Source organism: Chiroxiphia lanceolata, chromosome 17 (assembly GCF_009829145.1).
Source record: "Chiroxiphia lanceolata isolate bChiLan1 chromosome 17, bChiLan1.pri, whole genome shotgun sequence".
NCBI lineage: Eukaryota > Metazoa > Chordata > Aves > Passeriformes > Pipridae > Chiroxiphia > Chiroxiphia lanceolata.
The window spans coordinates 12,170,788-12,183,216 of NC_045653.1; the positions used below are offsets into that span (position 1 = coordinate 12,170,788).

Here is a 12,429-nt window from a genome sequence, read left to right on the forward strand (position 1 = left end):
CACCAAGGCTGGCTGCCTCCAGCACTGGGGCTGCTCAGAGAAAACCAGCAGTTTCCCAAAACTGCAGATTTGCAATGGAAACTGAAGTGCCACAATGCACTGGAGTTAAGAGAGCAGCGTCCCTGCTGTCACTACCATCCCTGCTGTCCCTGCCACTGGCCACACAACCAGCTAAAAGCCACCCCATGGAGACCTGCCAGCACAAAAGCCCTTTCTTTCCTCTGGGGTGGTTTTCCAGTCCCCTTTCTTAAAGCAGCACTGACCCAGCCTGGGTTGTCCCTCAGTTCCTCCGCTCCCTTCCCGCTCTCCCAGCAGCAGCCAGGCTGGGGACAAGGAGGGATTCAACCTCCAGAGCAAAAGCCGGTAACAGTCCAACCACCAAATCCTCCCAAGCATCACAGAGACGAACTCTGACCCGAACTTGTACTTCTACCACTTATTTACTTGCTCTTTTATTTTCAACTTGCATGTTTCACAGATGCAACACACCACCTCTCTTCACCAAACTCTTCCTCCCACCCAGCCCTTCCAACCACCTGCCCTGAGGGAGGAGACACCCACAAATCATCCCTCACACCACTGCTGTCAGGTGTCGCAGATTATTCACAACTTCTTGCCTGGGGGATCCAAGACCCGTTGAAGATGCAGCTTTTCAAGCACAGAAAGCTGTGACCTGTGCTGCAAAGCCTTGGCATCCTCTGTGCATTCAGAACTAAAAGGGTTTTCCTCATCACCTGGTGAGAGGACTTGGGAAACTAAAATCCGATGCCTTAGGAGGGGATTTGATGATTTCTTTCTGGAGGAGCTGGGAGACAGGTCCGGGCACAAGGACCATCAGCTCTGAGCTGGACAGAGCCCTGGCTGAGCAGGAACCCAGAGGCTAAATGGGAAGGACTGGGAGCTGCTTCAAAGCCTGAGCTGATATGAAATCCATCCCACAGGTGGGACACCTGATCAGAAAGGACTGGTTAATGTTTAATAAGCCACAAAAACATCCTGTGGCAGAGGCGCGGAGCGCTTCCCGCCCGCCGGGGCACTCACCGTCCTCGTGGCCGTGCAGGTTCTGCGGGCTGCGCATGCTCTCGTCCTGGCTGGGGCTCAGGCTGGAGTTCAGGTGCTGGTCAGCTGAGATCCATGTGGAGTCGTTCATATCAAAGTCCTCGCTGCTCACCGACGTCTCATCCTGGAGACAAGCAGGAAAGGGTTAACTCATTGAGCTATTTCCTTTCCTCCTTTCTCTGGCTTTAACATCTCCTCAGCACACTCCTTCCTAAAAACAATTCCTTGGGCAGCTCCTGTCCCCTGAGAAGGCTTGCTGGCCCCAAGACCACAGCGAGCGGCCCTTCCCTGTGCAGGGTGAGGTGGCTGCCCCAGCAGGGACCAGGGCTCTGCTTCCTGCCTGAAGACTTGCCTGAGCAATGGCACTGTCTCTAATTGAGGACAATTAGAAAGAGCTCACATCCTGTAGGAGCGGATGGCTGAGCCCTGGAGTTTACCCTTTAATCTCCATCCACCCCAGTGTGCTCCTGGTGAGGCAGTGGCGTGGGGGAGCTGAGGATGGGCGAGAAATGGCTCCATAAAACATCTTGGACTTTTTTGAGCTCAAATAATGTGCTGCAAGAGGAATCACCGGGGGACTGGCAGCAGCAGGAGCGGCTGCTGTGACAGACCTGGACACAGGTATGGATCCCCATAGACCTGCACTGCCTGATGCTGCAGAGGAGGCTCCCAGAGCCCAGCCTCGAGGAGCTGCTCCTCCAGCCCTCTCTGGAAGGGTATTGCCTCTGTACCCTCATCAAAAATGACAGCACACACTCTGGGAAGGGGCTGGAGGAGTGAAGTCCCCCCTGAGGCAAGGACACCCCAGCTGAGGCTGGGGGACCCCAGCCAGCTGCCAGCTCCCCAGCAAGGGCATAGACGACATTCCTCTCTCCCACTCCTGCAGCTGAAAGGACATTTTCTCTCTCCCTCTCTCCCTTCTCACTAACCTTTACAGTACTTCAAGACACAGCCCTTGGATCGCTTCCAGCGCCGGAAAGGTCAGCCACAGGATTTCAAAACCATCATCATAAAGGCAGCACTGAGATCCTGAATGAGAGGAGGGGCTGCGGGACCTCCCCGGGCTGAACGCTCCCAACACACAGCTTGGGAGGAAGCAGATACATTTTCCCGTATGGACACGGTCCTGCTGGTGATCCCTTTATCTCCCTTCCTCTCCCTGCTCCCCTCCCAAAGCCAGGGGCACAGCCCACATCCAGAGCCCTGGGGTGCAGGGGAACACCAAAAATGTTTCCAGAACTGCTTTCAACTCCGCTTTCCTTTGATTGAAACATTTCAAAGGCTTGTAAACTCTCTGCTCTTATTTTTTTTTCCCTCCTCCTGGTCCTGAGATAAAATACAATCCCCGCTCCCCTTCCGTGTAAGCAGCAATTGGCAGCACCCCTCCAACCTACGCCTGTGCCTCATAAAAACAGCCCTGTCTGGTCGCCGCTGGCTGATAGTTTTTATTGTGAACAAACAAATGTCTTTAGAGACAGGTTCGTGCTTTTCCTCCCAGCTCCTTGTCCCTACAGACACATCTGCTGGCTCAGGGCTCGCGCCGCCCCCAGCCCGCTCCCTCCATGTGCCTCCCGGGGAGTTTCCTGGAATTTACAGCTTGTGAAACCCTGCACGCACCAAGGGACGGACTGAGGGATGGATGGACAGAGCTCAGCAGCCCCAAGCATGCCTGCCACAGGGACACCCTGACCCCAGACCTGCCAGTGCCCCTGTGCAGCCCCCTGTGCCCAGGTGAAGCTGAGCAGGAGGGCAGGAGGCAGGGACAGGCATGGCATCCCTGGCTCAGCACAGCTCCACTGCCACACCAGCCACAAAGCAACTCTACCTCTCCAGAAACTCCATCTTGTACGTACAGGAACAGAACTGGAAAGGTCTCCCTGTTGCAAACTATAAATAGTCTCTTTATTGTAAGCATTTGCAGGGAGGCAGCCACCCTAATATCTGGCCTTCTTCACAAGGCTTACTCAAGATTAGTGTCAGGCTTAAGAGACAAATGCAAATGCCAAGGTCCTTGCTGCCCACAGTCTCTCACCTGTCCGGTGAGGAGGAGGAGCCCTGGGAGTGACCCACGATGTTTTCGGGTGGTTCAGGCTCAGCTGCAGAGGACACCCGGCCACAGCACCCAAACCACAGCCTGGGAAGCATCACACTCCCTGTGCACTCACACAGAGGGAAAAGCAGTGACACGAAGGATGCCTCGCATGCACATGTGATGTAAAGTGCTTTATAAATGTGTACAATTCTCTCAAGGCTCAATAACATTCGCCTATTATTAGAAATACTCTGGCTATCAAACCAGAAACTGATAAGCTATAAATGACTCAAGTTAAACAAGGCTGTCACACGTTCACTAGTCCAGGATCCAGCCACCAACAGAAAGTCACCCCCTGCTTTCCACCAGAGCTTTCTGCTTTCCAGCACTAATACCCTTGGCCAAAACACCAACAGGACGAACTGCCCAGCATCACACAGTTCCCACAACACAGCCCATCCCAAGGGAATACAGGTGGAAGCAGGTGAATTCTTCACGGCAGCAGGAAATGACCAAAGCCGGTAGAACTGTCAAGAGAGTGTCCGCTGCCTGCTGGCTTGGGGCAGAGCCCCTGCTCTGCCCACACTGTGGTGCCCCAGGAGCTGCTTACACCTTTGTGCCTCCTCCCTGCCTCAACCTTGAGTGTGGCTGTGTCCTCCCCTGTCACCCCAGCTCTGGCATCCTCCACTGCCCCTCTGCTGCATCCCACGCTGCTTGTTGGGACACCAGAGGCCACCAGCAAGCTCCCTCCTTGGGACACCCCTCAGAGACCAAAGGCTGAGCATTATGACCTCCTAGTACTGCCTGCCAACTGCTGGCACTGCCTCCTCACATACCAGGGACAATCCCAGGGAGGGAGGCCCTGGCAGCAGCGCCCAGAGCACTGGCTGCCCAGCCACAGCCCAGGAGCAGCCTTGTGTCAGTGGGCTGGAGCGGGGGGACAGCAGCACAGCACAGCACAGTACACATCCAGCCTCAAACCACAGGACAGGAGAGCAGGATCAAAATTTCTGGATGGGTGGGAGCTCTGAATCTCCCTGAATGCCAGTAATCTGGCTGAAGGCTGAGCCTCAAAGCGGGCTCCCCACCCAGCCAAACAAGGAACCGCTTCTCAACAGCAGCAACAGCCACAACTCGGAGCAATACGGTAAATCTAATCTACCCTTCCACCCTCTTTTGGCTTGCAAGTCAGGCAGCTCATTCTTTTTCCTCTCTGGGTTCTCAGGAGAATTCTCTCTGCTAATTTCTTCTTTCCTGTAAACAAACTTCAAATGAAACTTTCATTAGAAAACAGAATGCAATCCATTAGAAGTGCCTGTCTTAGGACCTGCCGCCTTTTCCCCAGTTCCACACCACTCGTGGTACAGATGGAAGTGCCAGTGGCGCCCCAAGCAGCCAGCCCAGAGCCAAACCCTGAAACCCAGCACTGTTGCTGCCGCCCTCCTCCTTCCTGCCTTTCCCAGCTCTCCGGAGAGATCTCCTCACCCCGCAGTAAAGTCCCATCGCTTTGTTTCCAGTGTTCAAGGGACTGAGCGATCAAGGGTCAGGCAGTGTGCGTGCAGCTCCTCTCTGCAAGGGGAAGTCGGATCTTGCTGCTGCACTCACAGGGCACACCCAAACATCGGAGCAGGGCTCCCGGCACCGCGCAGGATTTGGAAAACAAAATCCTCGCTCCGCTCCTTATCTACAGTCCAACATTCACAGCTGCTCTGCAGACACTTGCAGCCAACATTTTCTACCCAGCAGAGGCAGACACTCACATGTGTAGGGCTCACACTCCACATTTCTGTCCCACTTTCCATTCACGATCTTCGAGCACCACGCCTGCACGCGTCCACTGAGCCTCCCAACTCCGCTCTGAGTAAGAAAACTATTCTTCCTATTATAGAGCTGGAAACTCCGGGTACTGACAGCCTGGCTGGTCCAAGAACACAGGGAGTCGCTGGCAGATCCAGGAACCCAATCAAGCCCTCCGGACTGCAAGGCTGTAATTGTTAGACAATGTTTCTTCACCAGTGCACTCCTTCCTGGAGAACAACCTCCCATAGTACAGGCTGGAGCAGGGCAGGGGGGGAGGCTACTCTTATAACCTCGTAAATATATGCAAGACTATCAGTAACCTGCTTATTTTACAGCCAGGCTCAGTTTCTCGAGGACTGCCTTGCAAGTCTCTCTCCCATCATTTACATGCTGTGCCTCACGTTTAATATTCCAAGCTCCGAGTCTCAGGACGGTTTATTTTCTCTCTTTGAGTCCTTTTATTTTAAAACATGTCCTTTCACGCCACAGCCTACTATCCTGATGGGACTTCCTTCCATGGAGCAGGAACTGAGGCTGTGCGCTGTGCAACCTCCTCAGCACACAGCCACGCTCAGCTTCCCACCAGAACCAGCCGTGTTTTTAGAGTCAACAAAAGGCAACGCGTGACTGCCAGCCCCCAGAGCTGCTCCACTGCCATGCCGGTGCCATGCACAACCTGCCTGGCACAGGCAGCCCCCAGATCTGCTAAACCTGACCAGGGCAAAGCACCTCGTGCCATGACCCACGGCAGCAGCGGCGCGTGGGGACGAGCTCTCCGAGGAAGGCAGCCTCATCTTCGTCTCAGCCACTGTTTAAACCCAGCCCTCTGAGCATGCCAAGAAGGTATTGAACCAGATTTGACCCTAACTTAACCAGTGCAGCGCAGAGAAAGGCTTACTAATGGAAGATAAAACACTCCAGGTCAAAGATTGATACTGCAGCCACAAATACTGTGGTGGTCATTGCTTCAAAGACCCGGGAAGCCTCACAGCACACGGGTGTACGCGGGCTGTGGCGGCGGTGAGCTGTGACTGTGCTGCCTACTCGTGTGTGCAATTCCCACACCAAAGAGAACATCCCCGGCGCTCTTTGTCAGGTCACTTACGTTCTTATTTACTGCGATTTCTGCTGATTTCTACGGGACCCGGCAAAACCCGAGTATTCATCAGTTCCCGAAAATCGGCCAAAAGAGTTAATTTAAAAGGCAAACGGCAAATGGAAAAGGAAGGGAGGATCATCCCTTCCTCCCCCTCCCCCTTCTCTGGGAGCTCTTCTTCTGGGAACCCCCCCACCCAGCATTCCCACCGCCCCGAGCAGGGAGCTGCCAGGGCAGGGGGTGGCCCCGCAGCCCCTTCCAACAGCCGCTGCCCCGCTCCTGCTGTTCAGCGGGGAGGTGCTGAACGCGGGGCAGGGGGGATCGGGCTGCATGACTCCCTCCACCACCCCGGAGACCCGCACCCGCCTCCCCCGCACCTGAACTTGTTCCCAGGCGTTTGCTTTTCCACGCGAGGCGGGGACGGTGCCTGATACCGCGCGGTGTGAAAGGGCACTTTGCTCTGCCCCCAGCACCGGGAAGCGGTGTCGGGGGGGGGGACGGACCCGGCTTTGGAGGCGGGGGCAGCGCTGCGGGCTGAGCGGCCGGGGTTCCCCGTGTCCTCCCTCCTCCCCGGCGGCCACGGGACCCGGCGTTCCCCCGGTGGGACGCGGTTCCCGCGTGTGTCCCCGCAGTATCGAGATGCCGGGAGCCGGGTGAGCGTCCCCGTCCCGCCCCCCGCCCGCAGGTAAATAGATACACCCGCGATGGAGCCCTGCCCGCGCGTGTGCGGGGCTCAGCGTGCGGCGAGGATTGACACGTAAGTAGGGCTTTACCTCCAGGGAGGCGGCTATTTCCAGCACAATCCCCGCCCGGGGCCGGGGCCGGTGATGGCGGCGCGGGGCCGGTGCCCGGGAGATGGCTGGGGCCGGTGCCCGGGGATAGCCGGGGACGGAACGCTCCCGCCGCCGCCTCCTCCCACTTTCTTCGGCGCTTTTGTGCTCTTCCGGGCGCGGGGGAAGCCGCGCCGGGCGCGGGGAAGGACGCGCCGCCCTCCCCCCCCCGCCGCCGGCCAGCCGGGCGGGCGACCCGCAACTTCCCGGGGCCGCGGGGCGGCCGCTCCCCCCGGAGTTGGGGCCGGGCCCCGCGGCCGCCGCGCCCCCCCCGCCCCGCCCCGCCCCGCCCGCCGGTGCCCCCCCCCCGCCCTCCGCCCCGCAGCGCCGCGGCCGCGTGGAGCCCCCGCGCATCCCCCCCCCCGCCCGCCGCCCCGGGGCCGGTACCGGAGCCCCCCCGCGGGCAGGCGCCTACCTGGAGCGGAGCCCGGGGCCTGCCGGCCTGCGCCAGCCCGGCGGCGCGGCGGGGAGCGCGGGGCGGAGGGACGGAGGGAGGGGGCCCGGGCTGGCGGCGCTCCGGAGAGGCTGACAGCCAGCTGCTGCCCGGGGAGAGGGGCCGGCGCTGCGGAGCGCGTCACTCCCGGCTCCCGGGGGGGGCCGGGGAGGCGGAGGGGGGCGAGCGGGGCCCGGCCGCGGGCGGAGGGGGCGGGGGCGGCGGGGGAAGGGGAGCGGGGCCGCGGGGGGCGGGCGCACCGGGCCGGGCGCGGCGGGGGGCGCGGAGCCGCGCCTGGAAGAGCACATTGTGGAGGGCCGGGAGGGCCCTTCCCCGGGAGGAGACAATGTCCAGGGCCGGGCGCCTGCTGGAGAGCGCGAGAATGCGCGGCCGGGGCACGGTATGGATCGGCACGGCACGGGGGGGGCCGCAACCTGCCCGAGCATCCTCCGCTCCGCACGGCCCGGGGGGCCGCAGCCCATCCGGGGACCCTCCGCTCGGCACAGCACCAGGAGCTCCGTCCCGGGGGCTGCCCGTGCGCGGGGGCGAGTGCCGGGCCCCCGCAGTGAGCCCCGGGCGCGGTGGGTCCCCGCAGCCCCTTCCCCGCGCGGTGGGTGCCGCGGTGCCGGGCCCCGCGCTGCCGCCGCTGCCGAATCCTTTTGTTCCCGATGATTCTCCCTCGTTCCGCGGGAGAAGGAGGACCCCGCGCTGCCGGCAGCATCATCACCCACCCGCCGCAGCCTCCGAACGCTGGAGCTGGCTGTTGGGAAACCAGCGGCTTGCCCTGCACACCTCTGGGCAGGGCAGCGGCTGCCAGGTGGCCGGGAGGATGGGGATGCTGCGCCCCAGCATCCCCCAGGCTGGTACCTGCTGCCAGGCTGGGCCCTGAGGGCAGCAGGTCAGTGGTTGATCCACTGTGGGATCACCATGGGGGGGATGGTGATCCCCATCCCGGTGATTGGCACCAGTATCGCAGCATCCCCCTTCTCAGTCCACCTCATGTTTCGCTATTTAATGGTTACAAAGGAAATTTTTATGAAATAAACCAAGTGTAGCGGTTCCGCGTGGAGCCTGCAGTAGGCCAGTGCCAGAAATGGTGCCAGAGCCAGGATGGGAACTGCCAGGTTTGGGGTTTATGGCTTGTTAGTGTGGATGGCCAATTATGATGTTATCTATTCCAGCATTAACCACCTCACTGCCAGGGAAGCACACAAGGGAAAAGGGCGGCTCAGGAAGATCCAAGGCCAGAGGTGAAAATGGGTATCACTCTGCGCTGCATTTCCATCTCCTCCAGGCTGACCCATGGAGCCAGAGGCTGAAGGGACAGCAGAGCCCTGGGGGCCTTCCGCAGGAAGCGGATGGCTGGGAGGGCAGCAGGCTGTGAGCCCCCAGGGCCTGTTCAGGACTCCCTTCCCACTCCATGGCTGCTGCTCCTCCCTGAAGCTAAAATAAAATCCTGACCATTTAAGGTGAACAGGAGCCTTGCCGAGGACCTCAGCGGAGCGGGCTTTAACCCCTTCCCATTGCTGGGCTTTGTTTACTCCTTGCGCTTCCTTCGGCTTCAAGCTAGATTGGCTTAAAGCCATTTGGGAGAGCACATCTCACGGGACTGAGGCGCCCGCCCCTCCGTTTGGAGAGCTCGCAGGGGACACAAAGCGGCCAGGATGCGAGTTTGAAGCACAGTCACTATTCCGTGCTGCCTCACCATGTGGACACTCTTATTTTATACTAAGTGCCTTTGTGTGGGTTAGCCTAATCCACTTTGGAAATGGATTAACCTAAATTTCACATCGGCAAACTTAGTGCGGAACAGGCGCGTCCACACAGGCAGCGAGGGAGGAAGAGCCATTCAGCAAGAGCTGCTGGGCAGGAGCTTTTCCCTGTGCAGGGGAGGGGTCCTGACCCCAAGGGGGGTCACCGCTGTTACAAGTGGGGTCATGAGCCCGACAGCAATGCAATTGTTTGTGCCAGTGCGCGGGGTCACGAGGCTGGCAGAAGTGGGGCTCACCAGCGGAAGAGGGGCTGCCTCCAGAAACAGCCAGGGAAGCTCTGGGAAAAGGCATGCCAAGCACCTTTCTAGTGGGGATTTTTCGGATTCAAATTGTCTAGGGGGAAATAACTGGCAATTAGATATAGAATTGGTAATAATAATTTATCGAGTTGTCAGAACAGGGGTAAGTGCCTTACGAGATTACATCTTAAAAAAACACAGGCCATAATAAACCAGTGCTGCTGTTATTATATTATATATATAATATACATCAAATATATTATTTATAAGTCGCTTCCTTCCCTCTCTCCTCACAATGTGTTCACTACCTCTGGTCCCTGCAAGCCCCTTCACACAGACACAGATCTGCTCATGCAGAGAACGTGGGGCTCCCTGTCAGTCTGTGCTGGTCCAGCCAGGATCTTGCAGATTGCCACCAGAGCCGAGCTGCAGGTCCTGGGAAGAGCCATGTCCTGCCTAAGACAGCACCCACACCACACAGCCTGCCAGAGCACCAGGCAGTGATGCTTCCAAGGGCATCACTAACGATGCCCTGACCTCATCCGCTGTCATTTCCTAAGGCAAGGCTCCGCAAGAATACCACGGCTGCTGTCAAACCCAGGAATAAACGACATTTAAGGCGCTGCAGGAGCTTAATTGAATGGTTGTGGTGCTGTGGAGTGTGGGCACAGGGATCTAGTGGTGGGAGCAGGGACTGCAGGGTCTGGCCATCATGCCAGAGGAGTCACTGACTCATGGGCGACCTTGTGCAAGTCACTTGATGTTCTTGTGCCTCTGAAAAGTAGGTTAAATAACAAACGGGACCTCTTGCACTGGGTCCTCTGTGACCATCAAACCCTGCTGAGGAATAAGCAGTAAAATGCAAATCTCTCCGGGGCAAGGCCAGTAAGGAAAGGGGGGCAAGAGAGACCAAAGGAGGGCCCAGAGCATGGCATGAGGGGGAGACACAGCTTTTATCCACACTGAATTTAAATTATTTGCCATTCAAAGCAGAGCCAGGGGGGAAAAAAGGAGAGTAAAGATTTGGGAAACTTTTGTTATAGACCAGATTCATTGTGGGCTGAGGGCTGTATTACACTTTGTCCTGGTTGCTCCTTCCTTAGAAGCAGCAGTAGTTAGCACCTGGCATGTGCATGAATAAAAGATGGCTTTTTTTCTCCCAGGAGCCAAGACAAGAGAAGGAAAGGAAATACAACTCTGTACTTCACAGGGTACACCAGTCACTGCCAAAAAAAAGGAGCAGGAAAGGAGTTGTTTCTGTGGGCGGGATTTTCTTCCTCTGGAGGACAGGGAATGGGTGTTAGAAGAGATAGGTCCATGGTGGCCAAATCTCCTCTAACATTCCTTTCCACAGCCCAAATCCACAGCACTGGCTGCAATGTCTGCATTGCTCTATGCACTGAGGACGACCTTCACAGCTTACCTCTTGGCCCCCCAAATCAGAATTGAGACAGCATAAACAGAACCACCACTAAAGCCATTTTTGGCCATTCTCAAGCCATACCACGTGATGCAGAACCCATCTCTGTGAGCAAAACTGACTCCTCAGTGACACACCCGCACCCTCCGCGCACACCCGGCCCCTGATGCGGGTCTGAGGGGTCTGTGCCAGCAGGCAAGGTGCAAACCTGGCCACACAGGTTTAACAGTGGCAGAAACAAAAGCAAGCACACAATTCAAGGTTAAAAAGCTGAACCACACAGCTTCATCTTCCGTAATAACGGAAATCATTAATAACAGTTTGCGCTCTCAAAGTAGTTGCCATCCGAGCTCTTGAAGAGCTTTATTAGTGAGCGAGACCTCAGAAGTCTCTCTAAGGTATTATTCCCTTTTTAAAGGGAGAAGGCAATTAAGAAACAGCCATTTGTGTGACTTGATCAAAGTCAACGTACAGCACGTCAGCACCTGAGCTTGGAGACGATGCAGAACAGTCCACTGTGCACAGCTTTCCACAGGTACAGGATAGATCTAACTGGATCCAGGAGACTACTCCATAGATGCTGGAATGGTGCTTTCATCACCCCGAGCTAGACATCTTTCCTTTTCCCCCTAGGAATGTTTTCCAGCCCCACTTTACATGCCCTGAACCAAAACCTTGTTTCCAGTTCTACTGGGAACGGCTGCCTGTGATCCTGGTTAAAACACAGGGAATGGGCCGCAGCTCTCCTTACCAAACAGGGGATGTACTGGGAAGAAATAAGGAATTAAAGACACATAGTGGGGATTCTGGCCCTACTCATTCAGCATCCCCAGACACAGGCTCAAGCAGCTCGGCTCTAGAAGGCTTCTCAGATCAGGTAACAGGCATCAGGATAGGTGTGCATGGTGGAGGGTGACCAGTCCCAATTCCCCACGGGTGGATCAGCCCTGCCACAGAGCAGTCTTGCTGCCAGCACGACAACCAGAGACCCACCAAGAGCCAGGGAAACTTCTAAACATTCTCCAGCCACTTCTCCAGGACCCTAGTTGAGCTGCACAACATCACAGGGAAGTGAAGAGAGTGGGGAAGGGACCAGCTTCTCCCCACCAGTGCACAGCTACCAGAAAGGAGATCGGAGCGGAACCACCGTGTGCAATAACTAAATACACCTGAGCAGTTCAAGGGGGTGAATTGTGCCCAGCACCGCTGGAATTGGGCAATGCCACCTTTTTTCTTACAAAAAATAATGTGATTAGCCCCGAAAGTGCAAAGATTCAGAGCCCTGGCATCACATATCATTTTTAGACAAGAGCTGCAGTGGCAGGACCGACCCCAGTCGGTCTCACACTGTTTGCTCGCTGTGCACGTCACACTGAACAAACACAGAGCTCACCTGGAACGGTGGGAAAAGTATTGACAGATCCACACAGTGGGAAATAAAAGCTCCCAAGTTTTTACTAGCTGGGAACATCAGAGTTAATCCCAGTAAGAAAAATGAGTTGCCCTTCACTGAAAGCGACCCATTCACACCAGTCTGAACCCAGGCTAAATGTGTTGGTCATCTGATCTCCTGCATCTCATGAGCCGTCAGGCTAAGGATGAAAGTTTTGCTAGACCATCTCTGCCAGTAAAAAACACTGTTTGTGACAGCTGGACCTGGCTTTGCCTGGACTAACTGTGTCCTTTAGGGCAGAACTGAAGTTTCCCAGGTAAAGCCGGCTCCCGGCGGCAGAAGCTCCGTCCCCACT

At 56.9% G+C, this 12,429-nt stretch overlaps 1 protein-coding gene across 7 annotated transcripts in view; it reads right to left on the reverse strand.

Moving 5' to 3' along the window:
* The window catches only part of NOL4L (nucleolar protein 4 like), a 62,961-nt gene that overhangs the window by 19,053 nt on the left and 31,479 nt on the right, over positions 1–12,429 (reverse strand). For 3 of the 7 annotated variants that reach the window (XM_032704746.1, XM_032704748.1, XM_032704747.1), the window contains one exon: positions 1,042–1,183. In XM_032704746.1, the coding sequence (XP_032560637.1) occupies positions 1,042–1,183 (142 nt within the window). Of the gene's footprint in view, positions 1–1,041; positions 1,184–1,988; positions 2,343–6,364; positions 6,431–6,760; positions 6,981–7,232; positions 7,288–12,429 lie in introns of those variants that run through there. The other 4 variants (XM_032704752.1, XM_032704749.1, XM_032704751.1 and 1 more) reach the window with 4 other exon arrangements.